Source organism: Carcharodon carcharias, chromosome 15 (assembly GCF_017639515.1).
Source record: "Carcharodon carcharias isolate sCarCar2 chromosome 15, sCarCar2.pri, whole genome shotgun sequence".
NCBI classification, from domain to species: domain Eukaryota; kingdom Metazoa; phylum Chordata; class Chondrichthyes; order Lamniformes; family Lamnidae; genus Carcharodon; species Carcharodon carcharias.
This window is the reverse complement of record NC_054481.1, coordinates 19,346,537-19,372,018: the sequence shown is the minus strand read 5'-3', so window position 1 is coordinate 19,372,018 and position 25,482 is coordinate 19,346,537. Positions and strand designations below refer to the sequence as shown.

Here is a 25,482-nt window from a genome sequence, read left to right as displayed (position 1 = left end):
GATCCCAAGAAAAGGAATTTGTGGAATGTCTATGAGATGGTTTTTTGGAGCAGCTTGTGGTGGAGCCCACTAGGGAACAGGCAATTCTAGATTTAGTGATGTTTTAATGAGACAGATTTGATAAGGGAGCTTAAGGTGAAGGAACCCTTAGGAGGAAGTGACCATAATATGATAGAATTTACCCTGCAATTTGAGAGGAAAAAGCTGGCATCAGATGTAACGGTATTACATTTGAATAAAGGCAACTACAGAGGCATGAGGGAGGAGCTGGCCAGAATTGACTGGGAGATGAGCCTAGCAGGAAAGACAGTGGAACAGCAGTGGCAGGAGTTTCTGGGAGTAATTTGGGAGACACAGCAAAAATTCATCCCAAGGAAAAAGAAGCATACTAAAGGGAGGACGAAGGAACCATGGCTGACAAGGGAAGTCAGGGACAGCATAAAAGCTAAAGAGAAAGCATGCAATGCAGTGAAGAGCAGTGGAAAACCAGGGAACTGGGAAGCCTACAAAGACCAACAGAGGACAACTAAAAAAGAAATAAGGAAGGAGAAGATTAAATATAAGGGTAAACTAGCCAGAAATATAAAAGAAGATTAAGAAGATTGCAAGAGTTTTTTTTTAGATATGTAAAGGGTAAGAGAGAGGCAAAAGTGGACATTGGGCCGCTGGAAAATGACACTGGAAAAGTAGTAGTGGGGAACAAAGAAATGGCGGAGGAACTGAATAGGTACTTTGCGTCAGTCTTCACGGTGGAAGACAGGAGTAACATCCCCAAAGTTCAAGAGAGTCAGGGGGCAGAGGTGAGTATGGTGGCCATTACCAAGGAGAAGATGCTAGGAAAACTGAAAGGTCTGAAGGTGGATAAATCACCTGGACCAGATGGATTACACCCCAGAGTTCTGAAGGAGATAGCTGAAGAGATAGTGGAGGCGTTAGTGGTGATCTTTCAGGAATCACTGGAGTCAGGGAGGGTCCCAGAGGACTGGAAAATCACTAATGTAACCCCCCTGTTTAAGAAGGGAGTGAGACAAAAGACGGGAAATTACAGGCCAAATAGCCTGACCTTGGTCGTTAGTAAGATTTTAGAGTCCATTATTAAGGATGAGATTTCAGAATACTTGGAAGTGCATTGTAAAATCGGGCAAAGTCAGCATGGTTTCATCAAGGGGAGGTCATGCCTGACAAATCTGTTAGAATTCTTTGAGGAGGTAACGAGTAGGTTAGACAAAGGAGAGCCAATGGATGTTATTTACTTGGACAAGGTGCCGCACAGGAGGCTGCTCAGTAAGATAAGAGTCCATGGTGTTAGAGGCAAGGTACTAGCATGGATAGATGATTGGCTGTCTGGCAGGAGGCAGAGAGTGGGGATAAGGGGATCCTTCTCAGGATGGCAGCCAGTGACTAGTGGAGTTCAGCAAGAGACAGTGTTGGGACCACAACTTTTCGCTTTATACATCAATGATCTAGATGAAGGAACTGAGGGCATCCTGGTTAAGTTTGCAGATGATACAAAGATAGGTGGAGGGACAGGTAGTATTGAGGAGCGGGGAGGCTGCAGAAGGATTTGGACATGCTAGGAAAATGGGCAAAGTAGTGGTAGATGGAATACAACGTGGGGAAGTGTGAGGTCATGCACTTTGGTAGGAAGAATAGAGGCATAGACTATTTTCTAAATGGGGAGAGAATTCAGAAATCTGGAGTGCAAAGGGACTTGGGAGTCCTAGTGCAGGATTCTCTTAAGGTTAACTTGCAGGTTGAGTTGGTAGTTAGGAAGGCAAATGCAATGTTGGCATTTATTTCGAGAGGACTAGAATATAAAAGCAGGGATGTGCTGCTGAGGCTTTATAAGGCTCTGGTCAGACCACATTCAGAATATTGTGAGCAATTTTGGGCCCCGTATCTCAGGAAGGATGTTCTGGCCCTGGAGAGGGTCCAGAGGAAGTTCACGAGAACGATCCCAGGAATGAAAGGCTTAACATATGAGGAACGTTTGAGGACTCTGGGCCTATACTCGATGGAGTTTAGAAGGATGAGGGGGGGATCTGATTGAAACTAACAGAATACTGAAAGGCCTGGATAGAGTGGACATTGGGAAGATGTTTCCATTAGTAGGAGAGATTAGGACCCGAGCGCACAGCCCCAGAGTAAAGGGAAGACCTCTTAGAACAGAGATGAGGAGAAACTTCTTTAGCCAGAGAGTGGTGAATCTATGGAATTCATTGTCACAGAAGGCTGTGGAAGCCAGGTCATTGAATGTATTTAAGACTCAGATAGATAGGTTCTTGATTGGTAAAGGAATCAAAGGTTACGGGGAGAAGGCGGTTGAATGGGGTTGAGAAACTTATCAGTCATGATTGAATGGCGGAGCAGACTCGATGGGCCGAATGGCCTAATTTCTGCTTTTATGTCTTATGGTCCTATGGCCTTAAAGTGGGAAAATTTAAGCTGTGGTACAGGTCAGCTATAAATAAACTGACTCAACGTGAATGACCTACTACTGTTCTTAGCAAGCCATTGCCATTCTGTGTGCTTGTACACATAGGATCAGAAGTATTCTTTCCATTGGGTGTCGCATTCTCCAGTCTGCTGAGTTATCTGCAGTCACCGATTCTTTTCAAAATTATTTATCTGCTTATTTATTTGTGGGTAATTTTTCTGCTTTTTAATTATTAAACTAGCTCATTACCTATCTTTTGCTTCATCTCCAGAATTAAAGAAGATATAAAATGTTTCATGTAGTTTATTTAAGCATCCCATGGCTACATTGCTGCTCACAAATATCTTGTACAGTGTGTGAAAAGGGAAAGTTGTGTGGTTCTACTAAGACTTCGAAGGATCAATTACACTTTTATCTACTGCCCCATCAAAGAATGACTGTCATGATTGAAGGTTGGGAGTAACTTTCAATCTATTTTGCATGATGTAAATTAATCACAAGGCTTTACAAAGGCTCAGTAGAGTAATTCCCAGAAAATCCTACATTCATCCCCTAGTATGTGCTGAATTAGCAAATCTCCAATGTGATGACAACAAGGATGCTGGGACTAGTATCTGTACTGCTGGATTAGGGGAAGAAAAATTATCCCTATTTCCTATTCTTGATTGCCAGTCACCAACTTTTGCTAAAGTGCACCAAATTGGGCTCAGCTGTGATGACTCAGAGGTCAAGTAGCCTTCCAGCAGTAGCTGCCTAAATTTACAGGATTAATACTGCCTCCTTGTGGAATGTGCCTTTGCAAAGAAGGTCTGGAGAGAGATGCAGTGGTTTTTGTCGAAGTTCGTCCCAAGCAGTGCTGTGACACAGGACTCTGTGCTCTACGGGCTGTTCCCAGGGACGCACACTGAGGCAAACATCAACTGCAGCTGGAGGATCATCAACTCAGTGAAAGACACTCTTTGGTTTCCTGAAGCTTGTTGGTCTTCCAGTGCAAAGAGTTGTCCCCAACTGAGTGTTGCAGACTGGCACATTCTAAGTCCCAGGTCTACGTGCTGACAGACACACTAAAGCTTGGGGCAGCCGCCTCAAAGCCGCAATGGGGAAAGATGGCTCTCTAAGACCTTTCTGCCATAGTGCACCAAGGGGCCGGGAATTGTATAGACACCTCGGGCTGTATGACTCACAATAAATGTATGTAGTGAACACTAAATATATTAAATTGTATTGAAGCACCTCAGAGTGCAACATGATGTATGTCAATAACTCCAATCCCATTGCACTGTCTATAATGACCATATTGAAATGACTGTAATATTCATTGATTGTATTGAAGCAGCTCGTGATCCATGTATAAAAATTGAATATGATTGCACTTTTTGTGATGGCCATTTAGAAATGTTTTGTAACGTTCTTTCCAATGTTTTATGAATAAATTATATTTTTCCAAAGAAATCTGCCTTCAAGTACCATGCCCCCAGCAATTAGTGCCACTTGAACTAATACCAAAAAGGAGACAAGCCTCAAGAGCAGAAAACTCAGTGAAAAAAGCCATTATAGAAAATTCAACAATGATTTTCTTTTAAATGTGTATGTTTCTGTTCATATAATGTGTCCATTTGCCCTCATTGGTTCATGATGTGTTAAGTGTGTTTTAAATTTTAAAGGAGGTAACCGATTCATGAATCTTAAGTCTTTATTTCTATCCCTCAGTATTTCAGTTAGTTTATTTTATCATGTCTGGTTTGCAGTTTTAAAAAAATCTCAATAGCATCTGACAACTGAGGGATGAGTGCTTCAGAGCAATTAACAACAATTTAGGGTTGAAACTAAGTAGCTATGTAGACTGTAATGGTGCAGACATTTTTAAAACTAGGCGTCAGCTTTACAGTAACCAGCTTTCTTATTTTCAGGAAGAAATGAATGATGCTGTGGGCTTTTCCAAAGTAATATACGCCATTTCAAAATCGGTGAGTCCTTTTTCCAAATACAAATGAAAGTTGACCTCCAGGATATTTTTACAACCCATTTGAAACTTCCCCTATTTAAATGCTATTTTATTAAAAAAGAAATTTTAATACTGCAACAACTTTTTGGTGTTCCATAAATTTTAATTTGTCCTGTGATCAGGGATTGCTGTAGTCATCATTCCATTCTCCTCTTTCATAACTCAAGTAAAAAAGCTGACATTCTATGTCCAGTGCTATATGTTTGAGTGTATTACCCTGTGAGCAGTACTTTTTTCCCCATACAAAGCCATGGTTTTCAGTTCTAGCATATTATGGAAATACTTCTATCAAGGTCTCCAGTTTTGAGTAAAATTGACAAAGAAAGGCTTACTATGTATATGTTCAAATAAAGACACTCTCCTGTGCTATCTTGCTATTCATAAAGATGATGGTGCCACAGCAAATGGAAAATATTGTAGGATTGTAGGGAGTTTGTGTTTAAAGTATATGCATGTATGTGGCATTGCAGCATTTCCTGCCAAGTTGGAAGCATAGTTTGAACATGGACTGTTATGGAACAAATAAATGTTAAAACAGTACCTTTTTAAATACAAGCACCTCTGAAAGAAATATAACATGCAAGTTAATATTTTTGGTTTCTCTGGTATAATAAATATTGGATTATTAGAGGATAACTGGGATTTTGCCTCTACTGCATAACCTTTATGTTGATGAATCAGCTGTTGAGAGCAAGAGGCTCACTGAACTGTGGAGATTGTGTTTAATGTAGAAGCCTAGCCTCTGTTAAGAATCATCTCAAATGGGCATATTTCTGATTCAAAGCACTCATGGTTCATGTTCTTTTCCAGCAGAAGTTTGGTGCAGGAGGTAGACTGAGATTAGCTGTACTGCAGCATTGGATTTAGTTTAGCATCAGTGGCCTCGATCCAAATCCTGTCCAACTGCTGGCAGTGAGATCTCCCACAATGGTAGTTGTGTGTTGGTCTTTTGAGCTGCCAGCTGTTGTGCAATATCAACTTCTATCTGTGTACTGTGTAATCTTGTCTGTGTAAATTATAGTGAGTCTCTAATGTTACCGAACAGATCCTGTGGTTGGTACACGTCAATCAGATTGTTACAAACTTTTGACATCTTTTCATCCAGCTTTCTCAATCCTTTGGCCTACACCTCCCCAGTGTGATGTTAGTCCTTTAGTCTTGGGCATCTTATCCACTCTGCCTGACTTCTGTTCATTCCCATACTCTCTCTTTCCTGTCCTCTCCTACCTTGAGAGCACAAGAACTGCTTCCCTACCATCTTTGTCCCACCATCTTGCCCTCCGATTGTGACTGAGAGCCTTTAATACAAAAGACACTCAGAATCACAGAATCTTATTGTACAGAAGGAGGCCTTTCAGCCCATCTTATCTGTGCTGGCTCTTCAAAGGAGCAATCCAGTTGAGCTCCTAGCTTCCCATATGATGCAAATTAGATCTCTTCGAGCATATGTTCAATTGTTTTTTGAAAGTTCCTATGGGGCTTAATTCTGCTACTCCTCAGGCAGTGTAGACCATATCATCCTAATCCTCTGTATGAAATTTCTCCATTTCTCCTGCAGTGCTTTTGCCAATTATTTTAAATCTACACCTTCTGGTTACTATATTTGTTGTCAGAGGTTAGAGTTTCTCCATAGTTTATCAAACCCCCACAGAACTTTGAATTTTTCAGTGGGTTTGCCCCTTAACTTCTCTGCTGTAAGGAAAACAATCCCAGCTTTGCCAGTCCCTCTAAATAACCGAAGTCCCTTGTCCCTGGTAAAACTCCTCTGCAGCGCCTCCTTCCTAAAATGTGGCACCCTCTGATCCACACGACCGGGAGTGCAAGCTATTTTAAGAGATATCTTGTTTGGGTCTTCCTTTACCACTTAGTAAGACTGCTCCTTGGTTGTATTGACTCAGAGTGCCATTTTATCAATGCAATATAACAATCTTTGAGTTTGTCTTTTTTATTTTCTCTGATTTTGAAAGTACTGGGTCAAAACAATTTGAATGTTAGCAGATAGTAAATTTTTTTTTTTTTGAAAAATGTGAACCTCCCTCAAAATCTTCTCAGCCAAAGTGGAAAAACAAATGAGCTTGAGGGATAATGAGCATTTTCAACTGGTATTTGTTGATATGGCAGATGGCATTTGCCAGGCTGACCAAATCCAGGCCACGCTATCACAATGGTTTTACAATTTGTGTTTATAATGAGAAGGTTTGTGCATTGAATTCAGAAGTAATGAGTCCACCGACATCTCTAGAGATTTTAAAAATTAAATTAAAACATTTATTAGCAAAAAGAGAATTATAATACATACACAAGATTACAGTTACACTGTTACTTGGTATTATAACAAATCCCAAAATTCCTAATTAACTTGTGTCCCAACTACGCACCACCTTTTAAGGCAACAGTCCAAAATAAATTTTAGATATAGATAGGCAATCCAGCAAGGTTACCACAGGCATCCACTTGACAGTGGAATTTCAAAGGCTTTTAACACACTTTGGTTACTGGAACTGGATTTGTGCAAAGTGGCTAGAGGTTGTTTCCCAGGTTTGTTTCATATGGTGTATCTTTTAGATCTTACATGTCTAACTCTGATACAACCTTCCACCCTTCTTTAAATAATATTTTTCTCTCTTTAATTTGTAAATCCCATTGTTCCCATATGTCTTTGGAATTTACTTTTCTCATAATATAAAAATCTTTCTTGATGTCAATATGACCTTTTCCTTTTGGGAAAAGTAAACATAATAACTTGCCCTATTTATCCTGTCAGTTGTAAATCTTTATCTTGCTTCTTTGAAAATCAAACACTTCTCCATTTATCCTAAAATGCAAATTTCATTCACATCCTATCAACTGACTTTACCCTAGTTCACTCAGTAGCATTTCAAATACCCTTTGTGCACCTAACTCTTCTGATAACTTCAATCTTGCAGTCTATCAGATTCTAATTCAATTATATCAGCCACATAGACAGAACCATCCACACGTGCAAAAACATAACCCTACTTTCCAAACCCCACAATATTATGAAAAATATGGTAGTTTCATGACACATTCTTTAGCTGTTGGTCAGATTTTTATTCTCTTTATTTATTGACTTAATTGAGTTGAATTGAGTACAATTTTTCAAAATGTGTGGCAATGCAGCAGCATTGGTTGCATGTAGTATGGAGTCATACAGACTAGGAATATTCTAGGTTCAACCCTCATCTGCAATTATCTCTTCAGCCCATTTGAGCTGGGGTGGCATTGGAGGTGTTATAATTGAGAGGCAATTTTCTAGGATTCCTTCTGATTCAACGAAAACGCTCTATAAGGGTGCTTGTATTAATGAGTGCTCTGGTGTCAGTAATTTGTTCTTTATTATAATAACCTCACCAGGTGAATGTCCTGCCCGTATTCCCTGTCTACTCTCCTACAAAGGATAATGAAGCACCAAATGGTGACACGTGCCAACAAGCCATAGTCCATTATTAGTCACCATCCCCGGCACAGGACAGAAGAACATTTTTCTCCCCCCAAAAAAATCTGACATTTTAGATTTCAATATCTTAAAAGATCAATTACTGGGATTTTTTATACCAGTGGAAATTACTGATAATTATTGAGTTAGTTAACGTGTTCTCTCTTGTTCTATTTGCAGGATTTCTCCCTAACCACATGAATTGTTGTATTTATTAATTTTAGAGAGTGAGTACACTGTTGAATGTAGGAGAGGCTCATGAATTGCAGAAGGTTGAAGAGAGTTGGACTGAATGTGCTCGCTGTGTCTACACTCTGCATTTTTATTAAAATTTGAGTGTGGCAAATGCTGAGGAATTATGTTGGACAAAGCACCCTTTTTTTTTTAGTGTACATTGCCAAAGTTCCCCTTTAAACTACAAGGTAACATCTTTAGAAAAGTCAAGAAGTTCAATTCCCCACCCCCTGACCCCCACTCCTACCATCGATCTCCAGCAGAATCTTGACATGTTATGGGGAGGCCTGGCAGATAAGTGATGTTGTTGAATGGACTGTTATCATGTGCTGTGTAATTTGTGTATAACAGCCCATAAATTGTTCTTTCTAAAAGAAATAATGCCTTTTTTTTCCAGGGTAAACTGGTTGTGGGACACAACATGCTGCTTGATGTCATGCATACAATTCATCAGTTTTTCTGCTCATTACCTGATGTATGTATTTATCACTTAAGTTGAACTCAGTTTTATAATGCTTCACTGTAGGGATTGATTATGAGTGTTTGCAAAGCTTGAGTGCTATTCTCTGAAGCTCTGAAGATGATTTCCAGAACAATATTTCAATTTATTGTGTCTACTGCAATAATATGTTTTGTGGAAAGGAACAGAAGAGAGAGGTGAAAGAAATTCGAAGGCTCAAATCCTTTTTTCTTGGACATCTGGGAGCAGGCAGCTTGCTCTTTCCAGGAAGATCATCAATGCCCCTTGAGCTGGCTGTTGAGGGGAGTGGAGAGAGAAAGTGTTTCCCAAGAATGTAGTGGTGTTAACGCTTGTCCTAATTTCTCAGTACCCTTTTCCTCTGCTGCCCCAGTGAAGAAAGGCTTGACCTCTGGATAGAGGCACCTACTCACAGCAAAGTAGCAGAGAGCAAAAGCTAACTGTGTGGAAGTTTATGGATAATCCAGCGCATCATGTGCCTTAGCATAAAGATTTAAATAACTTTTTTTTTAAGAACTTCTGGGAGTGTCTATGAATAAAGCTTGAATTTTATGTCCAACTATTATTTTTTTTAAATAGGAGCTAAATGAATTTAAAGAAGTAACAACAAGTGTTTTTACCAGGTAAGTTTTATTTTGATACTTGCATTTCATTCACAACTTTAAGGAGAAGAGAGGGAATAACCAAATTTGGAAAACTAATTGGTAGTTCTGAGAATAAAATAATAATTGTGACTGTTGACTGTATGGAGATTCCTACTTTGATTCTTCACATTCTGATGTAATTATATGCCGTTTCTTTTTTCATGAAGGCTTCTAGATACAAAACTCATGGCAAGCACACATCCTTTTAAGGTAAATTGGTTGTGTTTTACTGAGCATACTTACCATTCTTTAAACTGTGAAGGTGCTGTCCCACTGAGACCATATTTGTTGGCATTAGTCATCCTAGTACTAATGTAAAGCCACGTGGTTTGTTATTAAATTACTCTTGTGCTTGCACCATCTTGGAAACATGCCAGGTCAGACATGCAGTTAGACCACATTTTCAGGATCATGTAGAAGAGAATTAAACACAAGTATGTCAATGCAATAAAACTCACCACCACATCTTGTTCTAACTGATTTCTCTAGCTGTGATTGTATGCAGAGATTATCTAAATCAAGTTATGCTGCAAATTAAGAAAATTACACATGGTATTTAAAAAAAATAAAACCTGCTGGAGTTTGGCACAGGAAAAAGCTAATTTTGATCTTTGGCACAAAAGTAGTTTGCAAAATGGAAAAAAACCGTATGAATTGTTTCCTTAAATATCAACAATTTTAGATCAAAAGCAGTTGAGTTCTAATGAACATCTCTTCACAACCTTACCAAGAGAATTTCTTTCTGAAAACAAAGTGATACTTCAGTCTTCTATGCTTATGTGGTTCATGCACACAGGATGGTAAAATGCCTGCTTGCGCATATTTTTTGTTCTGAGTACTTATAGTAAACTCAATTTTTTTACTACTTTGTTTCGCAGTTTAGTCACTAGATGAGGTTTTGACATCAGGAAAAATGACATCTTTTATTTCTCCTAATCTCGGTTGACACTTGAAGTAAGCAGTATAACTATCCCACTTTAGGGAGGTGAAATTTGGTATTATTTGAGAATTTGGCCAGATTGCATTGAGCTTTTGAATACAGTTTTGTTGATGCAAATCTTAACGTAAATAGAAACATTAGAGGTTTCAACACTGATCCACGGAATATCCCACTTAGCATAGCCTCCAGCCAATATGTTAGCAGCTTTCACATTAAATACCCATTGCTTTAAGCTTAAGAGTAACGTTTCACCTGAAACACCTGTCAAAACTTTATGGAAGCCTAACCATGTTATTAGGCTTTCTACAGTTACTCAGTGAAGTAATTTCCTCGAGGTTTTAGGAGGTGGTTATTAAACTTCTAACAGTCATTTGGTGAAGGAGGACACCAGATGTCAATCTTTACTCAGTTTAGATTCATTCACAAAATGAAACATTACAAGTGTATAGCTCCTTGCCCTACCCAGTACCACAGTGTTAATAAGTGTCTTTTTATACTTGTTCAAATAATGAATGCCCTCAACCTGTTTATCCTTGCCCTTAAGTGGATATTCCGTTTGGAAGGATCTTCTCCGTATGAGCTGGTTAGCTTCAACTAACTAGGACTCATGAGTGCTGATTGCTCTTCATTACTTTATTGGACTAGCTATTATTCTTGAGTGTTAAGTTTTGGAACAATTTTGAGCATGAACTTAAGCTTGATCATTCATAGAAATCTTGACTTGTGTGGTAAGGGTGAATCCCTGTTGATTCTTTGGAGATCTGTTAACTTGGAGCTGAAGATTGAACATACTACCTACTACACAATATGGCTTCACCACTCTGTTAAATTTGTTGAACAAAATTAGGGGGGGGGATGCTGTGCCCAGTTTTATTTCTTTAAAGCTATTCACATCCCTCTTTCTAGGTCTTGCACCACTATTCCTTGATCAGATTGTTGTATGTGATTTTTCTTCTTTGTGTCATGGAGTTGGCCACCAGGTGGTGTGTGAGCAACATGGGTTAATCTAAGTCTTGCACGTTCCCCATTTTTCCGCTCCTTGTAGGGAAATGCCACCTGGAGATCAGGAATTTACTGTGTGGTAAAACGTACTGTGAACCAAACATGCACAGAGCTTCCTAATACTGAAGCACTGTTAGAGGTGAAAGTATATGGTCGTTGGTTTCAATTTGAAATTTGAGATACTCTTTTTTTTCCTTGTAGGAACTGATAATGAACACACCTCTTGCAGAGCTGGAAAAGCGATTAAAAGATGCACCTTTCAGACCTCCCAAAGTTGGTAAGAGGAACACTCAGTGTGTGTGGTCTTCATAAAGTTGTTTGTTTAATCATGAATCATCAAAAGTATTCTTTTCATGTTGAAACTTAATAGATTGGAACTTAGTCTATTTTTTGATAAAAGATCTCCCTGATATGTTGCTGTCTGTGCGTAGCGAGGGAGAGAAATGGAGCATGGGATCTTCCAATTTTTTTTGTGGTTATCTTGTACTTCAATCCTCTTACCATTTTTTTCCATGAGTGGATACCTTCTGACAGGAAACTCATCTTTTCTGAAATCAATTTACTAAAGATTTGAAACTTAATGAACTTAAAACATTTAATACCAATTTGTAGGAAGTGCTAACTGTTGGATTATTTTTGTTGTTCAGCAACCAGCAGGGATAGGCATGAGGGCTACATTTTCCTGTATAGAGTTCACAAATAAACCTCTGAGTTGTATTTCTTATGGGACAGTGGCTCATTTAACATTTGAAATATATTGGCTCTGGAAGTAACCTGGGAAGAAAAAAGTAGTGTGTGCCATTTATTACTGATGATAGGAGTAAGGCTGTTGGAATCCATACTTCTAATCTTGAAATGTTTTGGGTTATTGTCCTGGAAGTTGAAATTTTGAATCAGTCACATGAGAAGTTGTAAATCCTTCATCAAATAATGATTGGAGCTATAGCATCATATTTATAACTTCAGTCCCAGCCAGCAGGATTTCCAAGACAATGGACAGAGTTTTCGGAGATGATTGAAAGCAAGCTCCAATAAATTCCAATAATGGATGTGGGAGATATTGATTTATCCTTTCACGGACCAAAGTAAAATTGATATTTGAATTTTATATTGGAACTGTAGTTTGTGAATCAAGTATTTGAGGATAAGCTGAATACAAAATCATCTCATGAGTGATTAGGACCCATGCACATCACTTTTGCTTGGGAGTGTCTCACTTCCTTCTCTTAGGGTAAACATTCCACTTTCAGTAGCTTGCATTGCTGTACAGACATCAATTGAATAGCTATGCCCGCCATGTATACTTATGTTCAAGCCTTCCTCAGCTTACCATATCCCTTTTTAACTATGCTGTAAGTATTACTTCTGTTCTATAAGTTTTTAATGTTGAAATTCTCAATTTCCATATGCTAACCTATACTGACTGTAGTGTAGGCATGAAAAGTTAAAGGCTTATCTTCATTATTCAAACATTATGTGGCTGTTAATATGTATGTGGATGTCTAGGTTACTAGCAGTATAGCTTTCACATGTATCCATATGAAGCTTCCAAACTTCAATATCACAATGTTAAATGTAATTGACCTTGAAGATTGAACAGATTTTGTTTTGTAATAAATTCTCTTAGAAAACTGCAACAGTTTATGTGGACCATTTTGATTTAAAACAGAATCTGATAGAAATACATGTTCTCTATCTGAATAGGACAAGAAATGTTTAATACTTCATTTGCAGATTCTTTTAGAATGTGTTTTGTTTTTGTTTACCAGTTTGTATTGGGATCTGAAGTTTTACCTCTCTTTTATAGAAAGTGCTGAGGGATTTCCGAGCTATAACACTGCCTCAGAACAACTACATGAAGCAGGTTATGATGCATATATAACCGGCTTGTGTTTCATCTCGATGGCAAATCATCTAGGTATGGATGTTGGAAGAGATTACGTTTTAGATGAAGTATCAGTGATTATTGAACACCAAGATTATTACAGATTTGGATTCTAGAATTGTTGTAACCTGGAATTTGTCTCCTGTTGATAGATTTTTAAAAATTCTTAGCCTGGTAGGTGGAGGTACTTTCAAAAAATCAACTGCCCTTGCAGTTCAAGGGGAAGGGAAGAACAGAGATTTTTCTTCCCAATTGTTTTTCAGTAATGTATATTTAGTCTACATGGCAGAGAATTTCCCAAACTTTGTGAACATAGATATGCTGTGACTTGCTAGTGTCTGTAAGGCCTAGTTGATTTACAATTCAAATAAGAAGATTGGCTGTTTACGGTTTGAGATACTTGTTAACTGTATCTACGCTGTTAATGTAGATACTACTTAACTATGTATACATAATTATATTTCATTGAACTGCTGAATGAAATATTTAATAGAAAATGTCTCCAATTTAATCAGATATTTGAAACTTCTCCATTACAAATCATTGGTATGAAATCCTGTTGTCCTGAGTGTTAAATGTTGTATAATTCCATTTGCCTACAATCTAGTTTGTGTGGCTAACTGACCAATTTGAGTCTTCTAGAAAAGCTTTACACAGTACAGCAATTAATCTGCTTGACTAATTGTAATGATACATTTGGATTCCATTTGAAATACTAATATGTTATTATTGTGATTGGCTTCATCCAGAAGGGATTTTTTTTATTTTAAATTAGGATATTCCTGATTAATCATGATTATACTGTCATGAAAGTATAATAATTTTCAGAATATTTTTCTGGTTTATTGTGAAGTAGGTTTATGGGGGTAAGTATAGTTGGGTCTGTCTGTGTGATTTTTAATTACATTCGGAGTCATTTAGACTGCAAGCTTTAACTCATCAAAAGAAGCTAAGCGCTTGACATACAAATGAGTCAATATGGATGCTGGCTTAGCATGTAAGGTGTGATGGGAATTTGCATTTTTACTTAGATGAAGGGAGATTTGGATTTCAGAGGGATTTTAGTCTGTTTACAACTCGCCAGATAAGTTAGGCTAAGGAGTGTGTTTATTTTTCCCAAAGGTTACTGGCAAAATTGGCACCCATGAAAGTTTTTATATTATGAGGGAGATACAGTTTCAAAGACATATGAAATAATAGAATTTATACCTTAAAAAAGAGAGAACCGCATATAAAGGAGAATGAAGGGCTACGTGCGAGGAGAAGGTGATGAGATCTAAGAAGTGTGTGAAATAGCCTTAATGAAGGCTCCAGTAGATGTGCATAAGCCTGCTGTCTACCAAAACTGAAGCTGGAGAAAAGCCATTTGGAATTCCACTGTCCAGGGTATTGTGTTAATTTGGTGGATTTATTTAAAATCTAAAATCTATTTTTGGACCGTTGCCTTAAAGGGGATCTAACTGGGAGTCGGGTTAATTAGGAATCTTGGGGAGTTGTTATTATTAGTAATAATTTTTAGTCTTATGTATGTGCTTGAAATCTTTTGTTGAATATTTTAATTTTTTAAAATCTCTCAGCCTTGGTTGACTGATTACTTCAGCATTCAGTGCACACATCTCATAATAAATACAAATTGCAAAACCGTTGTGATAGTGTGACCAAGTTTCCCTCGTGGATTTGGTCCACCTGGCACACATCATCTGCCACGTCATTACAATACTCTGTGGTTCTAAGATGGTGTAAAACCTGTCAATATGGTAAATTTATGGTGTAATAAAAAATAATGGTGAGGAGGAGAGGCAATGTATATGTGAAAAGACTAAGTATTAAGTTATGATACAGTTCATAGGACTTTAATGCAGGAAGAGGATTAGAACACTTGACAGTCGTTAATTGAACTTTTTTTCAGAAAACTTAAAATAGGAAGTGAATTTAGGAAAGAGATGCTTCATGTTATAAGTCTTTACTCATTAATGGGATTTATTATTGTCAGTTTTTCAATTTTATTTTGAATGGTTTCACTGGAGCAGTCACTACATGGAGGAAATGAATGTTTATTAGTCATGAAAGCTGCCTCTGAGTCAGAGTAGCCCATTTATTTACTTTGGCAATTCTAGTCCTGGTAACTTGTACTTTTAAGATGTTTAAAGTGGAACAATATATTACAATCTGGTGGTTGTATTTTAAAGCAGATTTTCTTTTTCTTTTTAATTAGGTTCATTCCTCAGTCCCCCTAAAGTTTTTGTTCCTGCCAAATCTAAACTGGTTGAACCTTTTATTAACAAGTAAGTGTCCTTATTATCACTATGCTTGTTTCTGCATTTTTGTTTTATTAATGGCAGCTGTAGCCAAAACAGCAATTTCGCTGGGACAGTAATGGGACATAATTGCTGTTTTCTTTCAGGATACTAAAAGATATTCTATTGTATGGTTCCTGCTGGGTTGCAGTTGGAACTATGATGGGAACAGGTAGTGGTATGCATTCAGAAGCTGCTTGGGAGTAGGGGGAAGCTCATTTTGGATAGGCTTTGAGCAGAACTGCTGCTAATACATTATTGGGGCAAATGAGGGTATAGGTGTGCATGAGAACAGAGCTAGAGATTGTGCTGAAGAGTAGAGAAGCAAGATGGCCACATTACTTTTTTGTAATTTTAGGTAGAGTATAACGTGGGCAAAGGTGAATTTGTTCACTTTGACAGGAAGAATAGCAAAGCAATATACTATTTAAATGGAGAAAGATTGCAGAACTCTGTGGCACAGAGGGATCGAGTGTTCTGGTACCTGAATCTCTCAAAGTTAGCATGTAGGTACAGCAAGTGATTGGGAAGACAAATGGTATATTGATGTTTATTGCAAGAGAAATGGAATATAAAAGTAGGAAAATTTTGGTACAGCTGTATAGGGCCTTGTTGAGACCACATCTGTAGTGCTGTGTGCACTTTTGGTCGTCTTATTTTATAAAGAAAAGATGTAATTGCTTTAGAAGCAGTTCAGAGAAGGTCTGCTGGACTCATTCCTGGGATGAAGGGGTAGTCGTGTGAAGAAAGGTGATCTTATTGAAACATAAGATCCTGAGGGAAATTGATAGAGTGGATGCTCAGAGGATACTTTGTCTTGTGGGAGAGACTGAAACTAAGAGACATATTTTAAAAAAAGGGAGATCTCTTATTTTTAAACTAAGACAAAGATGAAGAGAAACTTTTTCTCCCAAAGAGTTGATGGTGTATGGAATTCTCTTCCCCGAAAATAGTGGAGGTTGGATTTTTGAATTTATTCAAGGCAGAGTTACAGATTTTTGTTAGGCAAGGGCGTGAAGAATTATGGGGCAGAAAGGAAAGCAGAGCTGAGACCACAACTAGATCAGCCGATCTTATTGAATGAAGGGATAGTAGCCTCCTATGTTCCAATGCTGAATTTTCTCTCTTGGGTGTGAACGGCCAATGGAAATCTATTGGTCTCTGCTAGCGATGTGATATCGATCATTGGTATTTGAGATACTGCACTCAACAATTCTCAAACATTGTACAAAGCTTTTAGTAACAGAAGAGTTGACCTTTGCTGTGTTTCTCTTTTTTGTAGTCCGGGACAGTCTTTCCAGATTTAACTCTTGAGGGTTATGGCAGTATATGCGGTCATGGCTTAGAGAGTAGAACTCTTGCCTTGGATCAAAATGTTGTGGGTTCAAGTCCCAGTTCGGGGCTTGAGCACAAAAAATTTTGGCTGACTCTCCAGTGCGGTACTGAGAGAGTGTTGCACTGTCGGTGGTGCTGTCTTTCAGAAGCAACAAAAAGAACTAAGGCCTGATTTACCCTCTCTGGTGAATGTTAAAGATATTACGGCTCTATTTTGAAAAACAACAAGGGAATTACCCCAGTTCCCTGGCCAATATTTATCCCACAATTAACATAGCTAAAACTGATTACAGGTCACTTACCATATTGCCATTTGTGGGCATTTGCTGTGTGCAAATTGGCTGCCATGTTTTCTGCATCATAAAAGTGACTACACTTGAAAAGAACTTCATTGACTTTGAACCCCCCCCCATCGTGGTCATGAAATGCGCTATATAAATGCAAGTTTTTTTTAATGTTTGCAGCAAAAATAATGTTGAACAAATTTCAATGTAGATATTGTCTGGATCTGTACCATTATCCTATTAATTTCATATTCTGCAGATCCTGAACGGTGGTGATTATACTTTCTAGTTACCAATCCTAAGTGTACATTTTTGAAAGCTGAGCAAGAAGTTGTGTTCTTTTAAGTTTAAATCAATTCAAAAAAAAAAATTTGATGTTTCGGATGTAATTGAATAGTTTGTCGCCTGACCTCCATTGAGGGATGGAATTCAAGACTTGCTCTAGATATGTTCTGTTTTTGTTTCATTACATACAACAGAAATGTAGTACAACCAGATGAAGGAGGGTGGTTGGACTTATGAGTTGGATTGAAACTATGGCTTGAGATATATGATCTTTCACCCAGTAATTTTTTTTGTTACGCATTTTTGTGCTTTTCATCCACACTTTATTTCTCCTTTTTTCTCCCCTTCATTACATGGTTACGTGCCACTTTTAATATTCGCCTACAAGCATTGAATGACCTACAAGTAGTTTCTGATTTCAGTACCTATTTGTGGATTAATTGGGTGTGGTGAATCTGTAGCCTAAAATGAACTTAATAGGGTGGGGTTTTCCAGTTAGTGATTCTACCCAACAAGTCATTTGTATTGGTTGTTGAAGGTGAGCTGTTTTCTTCAATCAGCATTCAAACTTGTCTCTCTTGAATTGTCATTGAAGTGTAAATTTAAATCGAGGGTGTATGACAAAAATCTTTCATAAGATTGAGAGTGAGTAGTCAACAAGAGCAAGAGGAATTTTGTTGGGTTAAACCATGGCTTTCTATTCCATGAAAATCTCACAGTAGTACTAGATTTGTTAATGATTTTATTGTCGGAAAGGTTATTTCTGTGGAATTAGTATTTGGTATTTACGTGCATCAAAGAGGATATGGGGAACGGGGGAGTGTGTTGAAAGTTGAGTCGATAAAAAGTTGAACAAGAGGGAAAATAACCACTCAGTTACTCATGAGCATTGCACTTCTCTTGATTCAGTGGTCATTTGGAGGGTTGGCTCCTGTGCCAGCATGGTGCCAGGAGGTGAAAATGTGCAAGGGTGAGGTGGCAATGGTAATCTACTGCTTGGTGGATTTTGATCCTGGATGTTGCTCATATTGATACTTCTGAATCTGCAATGAATGATGGGTTACTTTTGCTGATTTGCAGGAAGTCTGTTGGTCTTTCAGTCACGTTTGAGCCCCCCCCTTGGCAGATTTGTCAGCTGTGGCACATTTGGCAGCACACTCGTCTCCGTCAGAAGCTTGTGGGTTCACTCCAGAACTTGCTGCTGCAGGACTGAGGGAGTGCTGTACAGGTGGAGGCACCGAGGCCCAACCTGCCCTCTAGGTTGGATGTAAGTGAACCCATGGCACAATTTGGAGGAAGAGCCGGAGATTTATCCCTTGTGTCCTAACCAATATTTATCCCTCTATCAACATGACAAAAATGGATTATCCAGTCATTACAGTGTTGCTGTTTGTGGGAGTTTGCTGTGTGCAAATAGGTTGCTGCACTTACTACATTCTAAGTGACTACACTTCAAAAGTGCAAAAAATCTCTTTGAAACACAAACAACAGACGGTGGCATGGATCCAGGGAAATACGAGTTCTCCAGCCACCTGCTGAACTATTTGAGATTGTTCTTCTGGAGGAAGATGGAACTGCAGCTCTTGAGCTAAGTAGCATCAGTGAATGTCATAATTAGGAGGCTTTACTGTGTCGAAGCATAAATATTTTGAAGGGGAAGAGTTTCTTCAAAGTTGGTCATGGAATTGGTATGCATATGTCGTGGATGACCTAATAAATGTGATTCAGTCTGCTGGTGCTTTTGCAATATGGACATCTGTGTGGAGTTGGAGTTATTTGAAATTATTGAATTCATTGCCTCTAAAGGAATTCCCCTGAGTGCATGATGAGAGCAAAAGAGGAGGACAGCTGAGTGGTACAGTGATGCAGTGAGGGGCCAGAGATAGGAGAGCAAGCAGTTTTTTTAAAAAGCAAGAAAGTTTGCTTGTATTTATGGATGAGTCATATAAACATTTATACACTCTATATATTTTATATGTATGTTGTAATAATATGTCAGTTGGATTGCTTACTTCAGAATACTGTTCATGCATATGTGTGACATTTACTCCCTTGTGCTCATTCACTAATGCTCAACTAGCATTTCCTGGTGATGCATATATCCTTCTAAAAAGTAATTTAGGCAGCAGTTCATGACATGTATACATTAAACCATAATCAATATAAATAACATGTTTTTAGGTTCCGAAGATATTTTGAAAGGATTGGCTGTATTCAAAGCCACCATTGATGAGATTTGATTTTAGAAATGCAGCTAATGTCAGCCAACTTTGAAAGGTTGCTGTGGCAATGACATACTTTGGCGCACACCATGTAGTCTAATATAGTTGTCAGAGCAAGTGAGTAGGTCTTTTATTTCCATTGCCATTATCTGTATATCTGTAATTGGGTGCAGTGAATTTAGTGCAGTTATTGCTTTGCTTTACACCCAGTTGCTTCTGCCTGAGGGGAGTGACAATCCTGATCTTGGGCCATTTTCACTTTCATTCACCTTAGTTAAAAACTTAACATTTTCAAATGTTTAAGAAATATAGATGTAGCCCTTTTTTTCTAAATCACACTGGACATGTATTTCGGATGATGCGACTGAAACTCTTTCAGATAATCTGCAACCAAACTTGTGTTTTTGTTCTTTCATGAGATGTGAACATTGCTGGCAAGGCCAGCATTTGTTGCCTGTCCCTAATTGCCCTTGGACTTCAGAGGGCAGTTAAGAGTTGATCACATTGTTGACTCTTAACAATCATGACCAGTTACTGGTGAATGTTTAAATTGTGTATTTTTTTTTCTCTGCCAACATTTGCCTACTACTGAATGGCTCTAAGAAATTGACACAGAGGGGGAGAAAGAGGGAATTTAGTAAACAGCAGTGTAAACTGTACGGGTCCAGCATTGGCATCATCACCCGATGGTACTAGATTTCTATTCGTATTATTCTTGCATGTGTCCTAACTCTTCAAAGAAAACTGCAGAATGAAAAGGATGTCTGCATAAAGATAAAATATTGTCCCACTTCATCCTTGTTTCCTTGAATCTCCACCAGATCTTTTATTTGTGTTTGATAGGGGTATTTTGTTCCCACCAGTGCTATCAGCAGTGTTTTCATAAGGCTAGAGACCGCTCTCCGCGATTTGCCTCCATTATCGGCACAGAAGTTTAATTAGGATATGCATGCAGGATTCTGATCGAGGGTTAAAAGTAGTGCCTTTGTAATAAGTGCACGGTGATAGTTTCTTTCATACTCTACCCACTGTGGGGGTTCTCCTTATTTTTGTATCCTTGGCTGAATGCTCTGACATATTTGAATGCAGTATCAATGGTTCTCTGATATCTAAATACAGGTTAAGCAGTCTGTTTAAACCATAGGTGGGAGCTTTGCAGCCATACACAATCACACGTGTGTATGTATTTTATGAGCATAAGAACAAGGAGCAGGAGTAGGCCATTTGTTCCCGCGAGCCTGCTCCACCTTTTAATAAGAGCATGGCTGACCTGATAGTAACTTCAAATGTGTGCCGAGTTTTTAAAAGTTCTTGCCATCTACAAAATGCATTGCAGCAACTCACCAAACCTCCTTCAACAGCACTTTCCAAACTCTGAACCTCTACCAGTTAGAAGGACAAGGGCAGCAGATGGATTGAAAAAGTACCACCTGCAAGTTCCCCTCCCAAGTTGCAAACTATCCTGGCTTGGAAATATATCGCCGTTTCTTTACTGTTGCTGGGTCAAAATCCTGGAACTCAGTCCATAACAGCACTGGGTGTACCTACAACACATGGGTTGCAGTGGTTCAAGAAAGCAACTCACATTTGCCTTCCCAAGGACAATTAGGGATGGGCAACAGTTGCTGGTCTTGCCAGTGACATTCACCTCCCCCGAAGGAATGAAAAAAGCTTTTATTCTTTATTTTATATCCCCAAGTTTTCAGGGGCACTGGGAATAATTGTCGCCCAGACCACAGATTAAATCTCACATCTGTTGGCCTGGGTGTCTCAATCTCTATAGATTGGTGCATTTACCAATTGGGACCCCTTCCATGTTTTATGCCTCCAGTGACTTTTGTCTGTCAAATCATCCAGAAATGTTTTGTGTGCGCTTTGGTAAGTAAACATCAATTTTACCTAACTATTTGAGACTATCTCCTTTCAACCTGACCTGCGTAGTTGAAATGCTTGTTTACAGCATTTGTGAAGTGCAGATAATGAGTGTAGTGTTATCACATTTGAACACACACACTGGAGACTTCAGTGTGGTGTAAACATTATGTTAAAGGACTGTTTTGTAAACTGCCAACTCAAAAACTTATGGCTGATCATAACCTATATTTTATGTTAAATATATACTAACTTGTTGATTTCACCAAATTCTTCATTTGTGTGGGGCACATGCTTCTGTAAATGGAGAGAATGCTTTCCTGCAACGTCTGTCACTCCTGTCTGTAAAACTTAATTCAACATTTGTTAAACTTTTTTTTTAAAACCATTGATCCCTGTCATTTAGCTTACTCTTAAGGTGATCTTCCAGACTAGATCTCTCAGATCTGCAACTGCTGTCTCCCTGAGCCCCAAATGCCACAGCCTAATGCTGTTCAGCTATTGCCATTTCTGGCAAGCCCAACGTAGCTTGTCTGCTTTTGACCCATTGGGACTTTGCGTGTGTCATTAGAAAGAAGGATGGAATGTGCATTTGCATACAAATCATGACCTCAGGGCACTACCAAACCAGTGAATTATTTTTGTAGTTGCTGTTGAAATGCAGGAAAGTACAGCCGATAATTTGCACACAGCAAGATGCCACAAACAGCAATGATAGAAATTACAAATTTAAATATTTGGTGGTGTTGTTTGAAGAATCGGGAGACTGGGAAAACTCACTTGCTCTTTGAAGATACCTGAGAGGGCAGCCAGGACCTCTGTTTAATGTCTAGTTGATGCTGACAGTAGGTAAACCGAAAACCCAGCAGCCAAAGTAGGACCAGGGTTGTTAAACTAGAGACTGTGTTGGGGCTGACCGCCCCTAACAGGCCTTGGGAAATTTGGGCCACTTACTCTTCAGGAGGGTTCCCCTCAGTTCTGCCAGGCTTTAGACTTCTCCTGGACACACAACCATATTTCTGCACCTCAAGTTCACTCCCCAAAACCATCGGGTCACACAAGATCCTTTGCACGACACAAAATCCCTTGGAACCTTCTCCTTGCACAATGCAAGACCATCCCAATTCTCTTCACACTTTGGAACACCATCTCTCTTGAAGTGTATGTATTTACTTTTTATAATTCATACTGTAGTGTTCTATTGATGTCCAATGTGTTCTCATTTGTATGATTTTACTTTTTTAATCAATAAAATCTTTCAAACTAACTTTGCAGTGTTCAGTGCATTAGGTCAAACTTGGCAAATTTACCATTTAAAGACTGAATTCAATCACTCAACATTTTGGTACAAAACATTTTGTTGTGCACGGAGGCTGCATTTGGTTGTTCTTTATGTAGATTTGTAGAAATACTAATCAAAGCATCTATGGAAATTTGCATGTTTATAAGGATTTACCCCATTGCATGTAATTTTGGGATAGATTGTCAAAGAATACCAAGTTAAATAGTTTCTGTAAAAATTGATGTGGCTTGTCTTTGCCAAAGCATTAAGTATAATGAGCTTTTCTGTGTTCCATTTGGGAGCTTAAAAAAATAATTTTTCACCATGGCAAAGCTTGCTGTATTTTTGAGCAAAGTGTTAACAGTTTGTAGTGGAGTATCTCAGAATAGCCCTTGCTAAGACAGTTTCTTCCTCAGTATGCCAGGGCGGTCGTTTGGCAGTTCAGCATTTACTGAATTGCGGGAAGACATGCTGGCAATGCTAATTAGATACCTCCTGGTGATGCAAATTAATCATTCCAGTTCTTGCCACTTTTTCCAAGGTTTTATCATTCAAAGACAGTAACAATGCTCTGGAGAATGAAAATGTTGTGAATAAATTCTTTCTTCCAGCATCTAGAATGAGAAAGGTATTTGTTTTAATTCCTGCAAATAAATTGACCAGGAAAAAGAAGCCTTAACATTTAATTACAATAAAAGGGCGGGTTTTGATTTAACCTGGGTTTTTTTTCTTCTCCAGCTTCTCCTCCTTACTCCTCACCTCCCTGAAAGTGATGTATGCACAAGTCTGAAGATGGTTCAACACACGTGCTGAACATATTGTAGTTGCTAATCGGGATCCTATTTCATTTCTGTTCTTTTGCACAAACAAGCCTTAAAGCGTTAATAATCTTGAACTTTGAGCAGCAGGCTACCATTGCTGTTTCAGGAACATCCTGAACAGACAATACTACCGTGAGGCACATGAAGATTGAAGAAGTATTTATGACTATTGTAGATGCGTGGCTTTAGTGCCACCAGGGCAGTTGCATTATTCCTATCCGCTGCCAAATGTTCATTAACACGGTTGGGTAAACTTATAGGCAAGCTAATTCAACTTGGGCAGGCGAGTCTGTGAAAATCTACCTCATAGCTTTTCAAAATTGAAAAACCACTTGTGTTTTTTATCTCTTACTTCTGGAATTGATGGGTTGGAGCTTCATTCTGGTACTTATCAAAGTATCCAAAAAACAGAGATAACAGTTAACCTATTCAACATCTGCTGGCTAAGTAAAATTTTATTCTCAAACCAGTTTCTGTCAATTGATACAGATCAACTAAGGCCAGATAACAGGTGGGCCACCTTAGCTTTTAATCTTGTTTGAATCTATGGTTGGCTGTGTCAAGTTTTTTTTTTAAATGGTCTATTTCATTACTTGATCTTCAATCTTATTTCAACTGTAGTAGAGTTTGAGATTCATGATACGGTGGCAGTTATGAGATATTTTGTTATCTATTCCTGTGAAAGTGTAGGCCACTGTAACAAATTTTTAAATCATGTTTCTGAAAGAATTTATCTATGTCTTCAGGTACTGGCTTATTTTTGAGTAATCTCAATCTCATTCCACAGTTTGGGAGATTCAAACTCACAGAGTCTGCCTTTGTTTAGGGTGTGGGGTTTTGTTAGAGTTTCAGCAAGACAAAGTTGTTTGACTGATACCTCGTGTGATGTCAAGTTTGCCACTGTTTGAAGGAGATTGAGCCATTACCTATATCTGCTTACTTGCCGGGGTTTGGCTTTCTTGCTAGGAAGATGATTTGATACAAAATTAACACCCATGATATGAAATGGGTTTTGATTCAGGTATGAGCTAATGAACATTTCATCAGACAATTTAATATCTAACGTGAGGGCTGTTTAGGGATAATTTGCCTTTTGAGAAAGGTTTGCTTTTCATTTGAGTGACCAAATCTGACCAGACCGTATGCATTTATTGCAGCCTTTGTCCTTTTCTCTGTTAGTTCTGACCCCACAGTCCATTGTGGTCTCTACACTCAACGTTGGCCTCTTGCACAACCCTAATTTTCATTTTCCTGCCATTGTGCCTTCAGCTGCCTTGGCCCTAAATTCTGGAATTCCCTCACTATACCTCTCATTTTCTTCTCTTTTGACCAAACTTTTGGTGACCTGTCCTAATATCTCTCTAGGTAGCTTTTTTTGTTTGGGACCTCTTCTCTGAAGGACCTGGGGACATTTTACTAAGTTAAGAATGCTATATAAATGTGAGTTGCTGCTGCTGTAGTGGTGGGAGTAGGGCCATGGGGCCGAAGTGTCCTGTTGGATTTATCTAAAACAGAAGTTAAGACTCTTCTAACATCTCTCTCATTTTTGGTGACTATCTGAACTATCAGTGACTGTTATGCACTATATTTGTGTTTATCTTACTTGACTTGTTGGTTTAGCCTGAATCATAGTCTCTTGTGTAGTGTTATTCTATCTGTTAGTGAGATTGGGATGTATATAGAGCACTTGTACTACTGGGGTGGTTCTATAAGTAGTACAAGAGTCAATTGTTTATTCTCTGGTGTGCTATTCTATTCACTTAACACACAAAATGTTAAGTTTTAACTCATGATTCCATAGAAAGGACTATAAATGTTGAGAGGGGGGTCCAACCTGTAAGTTTTCCTACATTATAGCCGTAACGACACTTCAAAAATAATTGGCGGTAAAATGTTTTGAGAGATCCAGAGGAAATGAAAGACACCAGTCTTTTCTTGCAGTCTTTTTTAAACTGATGTAGCTACGGCAGTTATAGAATGCATTTGGCAGTTACAAGATGCC

General features: G+C 38.5%; 1 protein-coding gene across 3 annotated transcripts in view; it reads left to right on the top strand.

Annotated features, from left to right (window-relative positions):
- parn (poly(A)-specific ribonuclease (deadenylation nuclease)) overlaps positions 1-25,482 on the top strand; it is a 116,656-nt gene that overhangs the window by 30,791 nt on the left and 60,383 nt on the right. For all 3 annotated transcript variants that reach the window (XM_041206739.1, XM_041206738.1, XM_041206740.1), the window contains 7 exons: positions 4,348-4,404; positions 8,531-8,608; positions 9,191-9,234; positions 9,423-9,465; positions 11,399-11,474; positions 13,005-13,115; positions 15,298-15,367. In XM_041206739.1, coding sequence (XP_041062673.1) covers positions 4,348-4,404; positions 8,531-8,608; positions 9,191-9,234; positions 9,423-9,465; positions 11,399-11,474; positions 13,005-13,115; positions 15,298-15,367 — 479 coding nt within the window. The remainder of the gene's footprint in view (positions 1-4,347; positions 4,405-8,530; positions 8,609-9,190; positions 9,235-9,422; positions 9,466-11,398; positions 11,475-13,004; positions 13,116-15,297; positions 15,368-25,482) is intronic.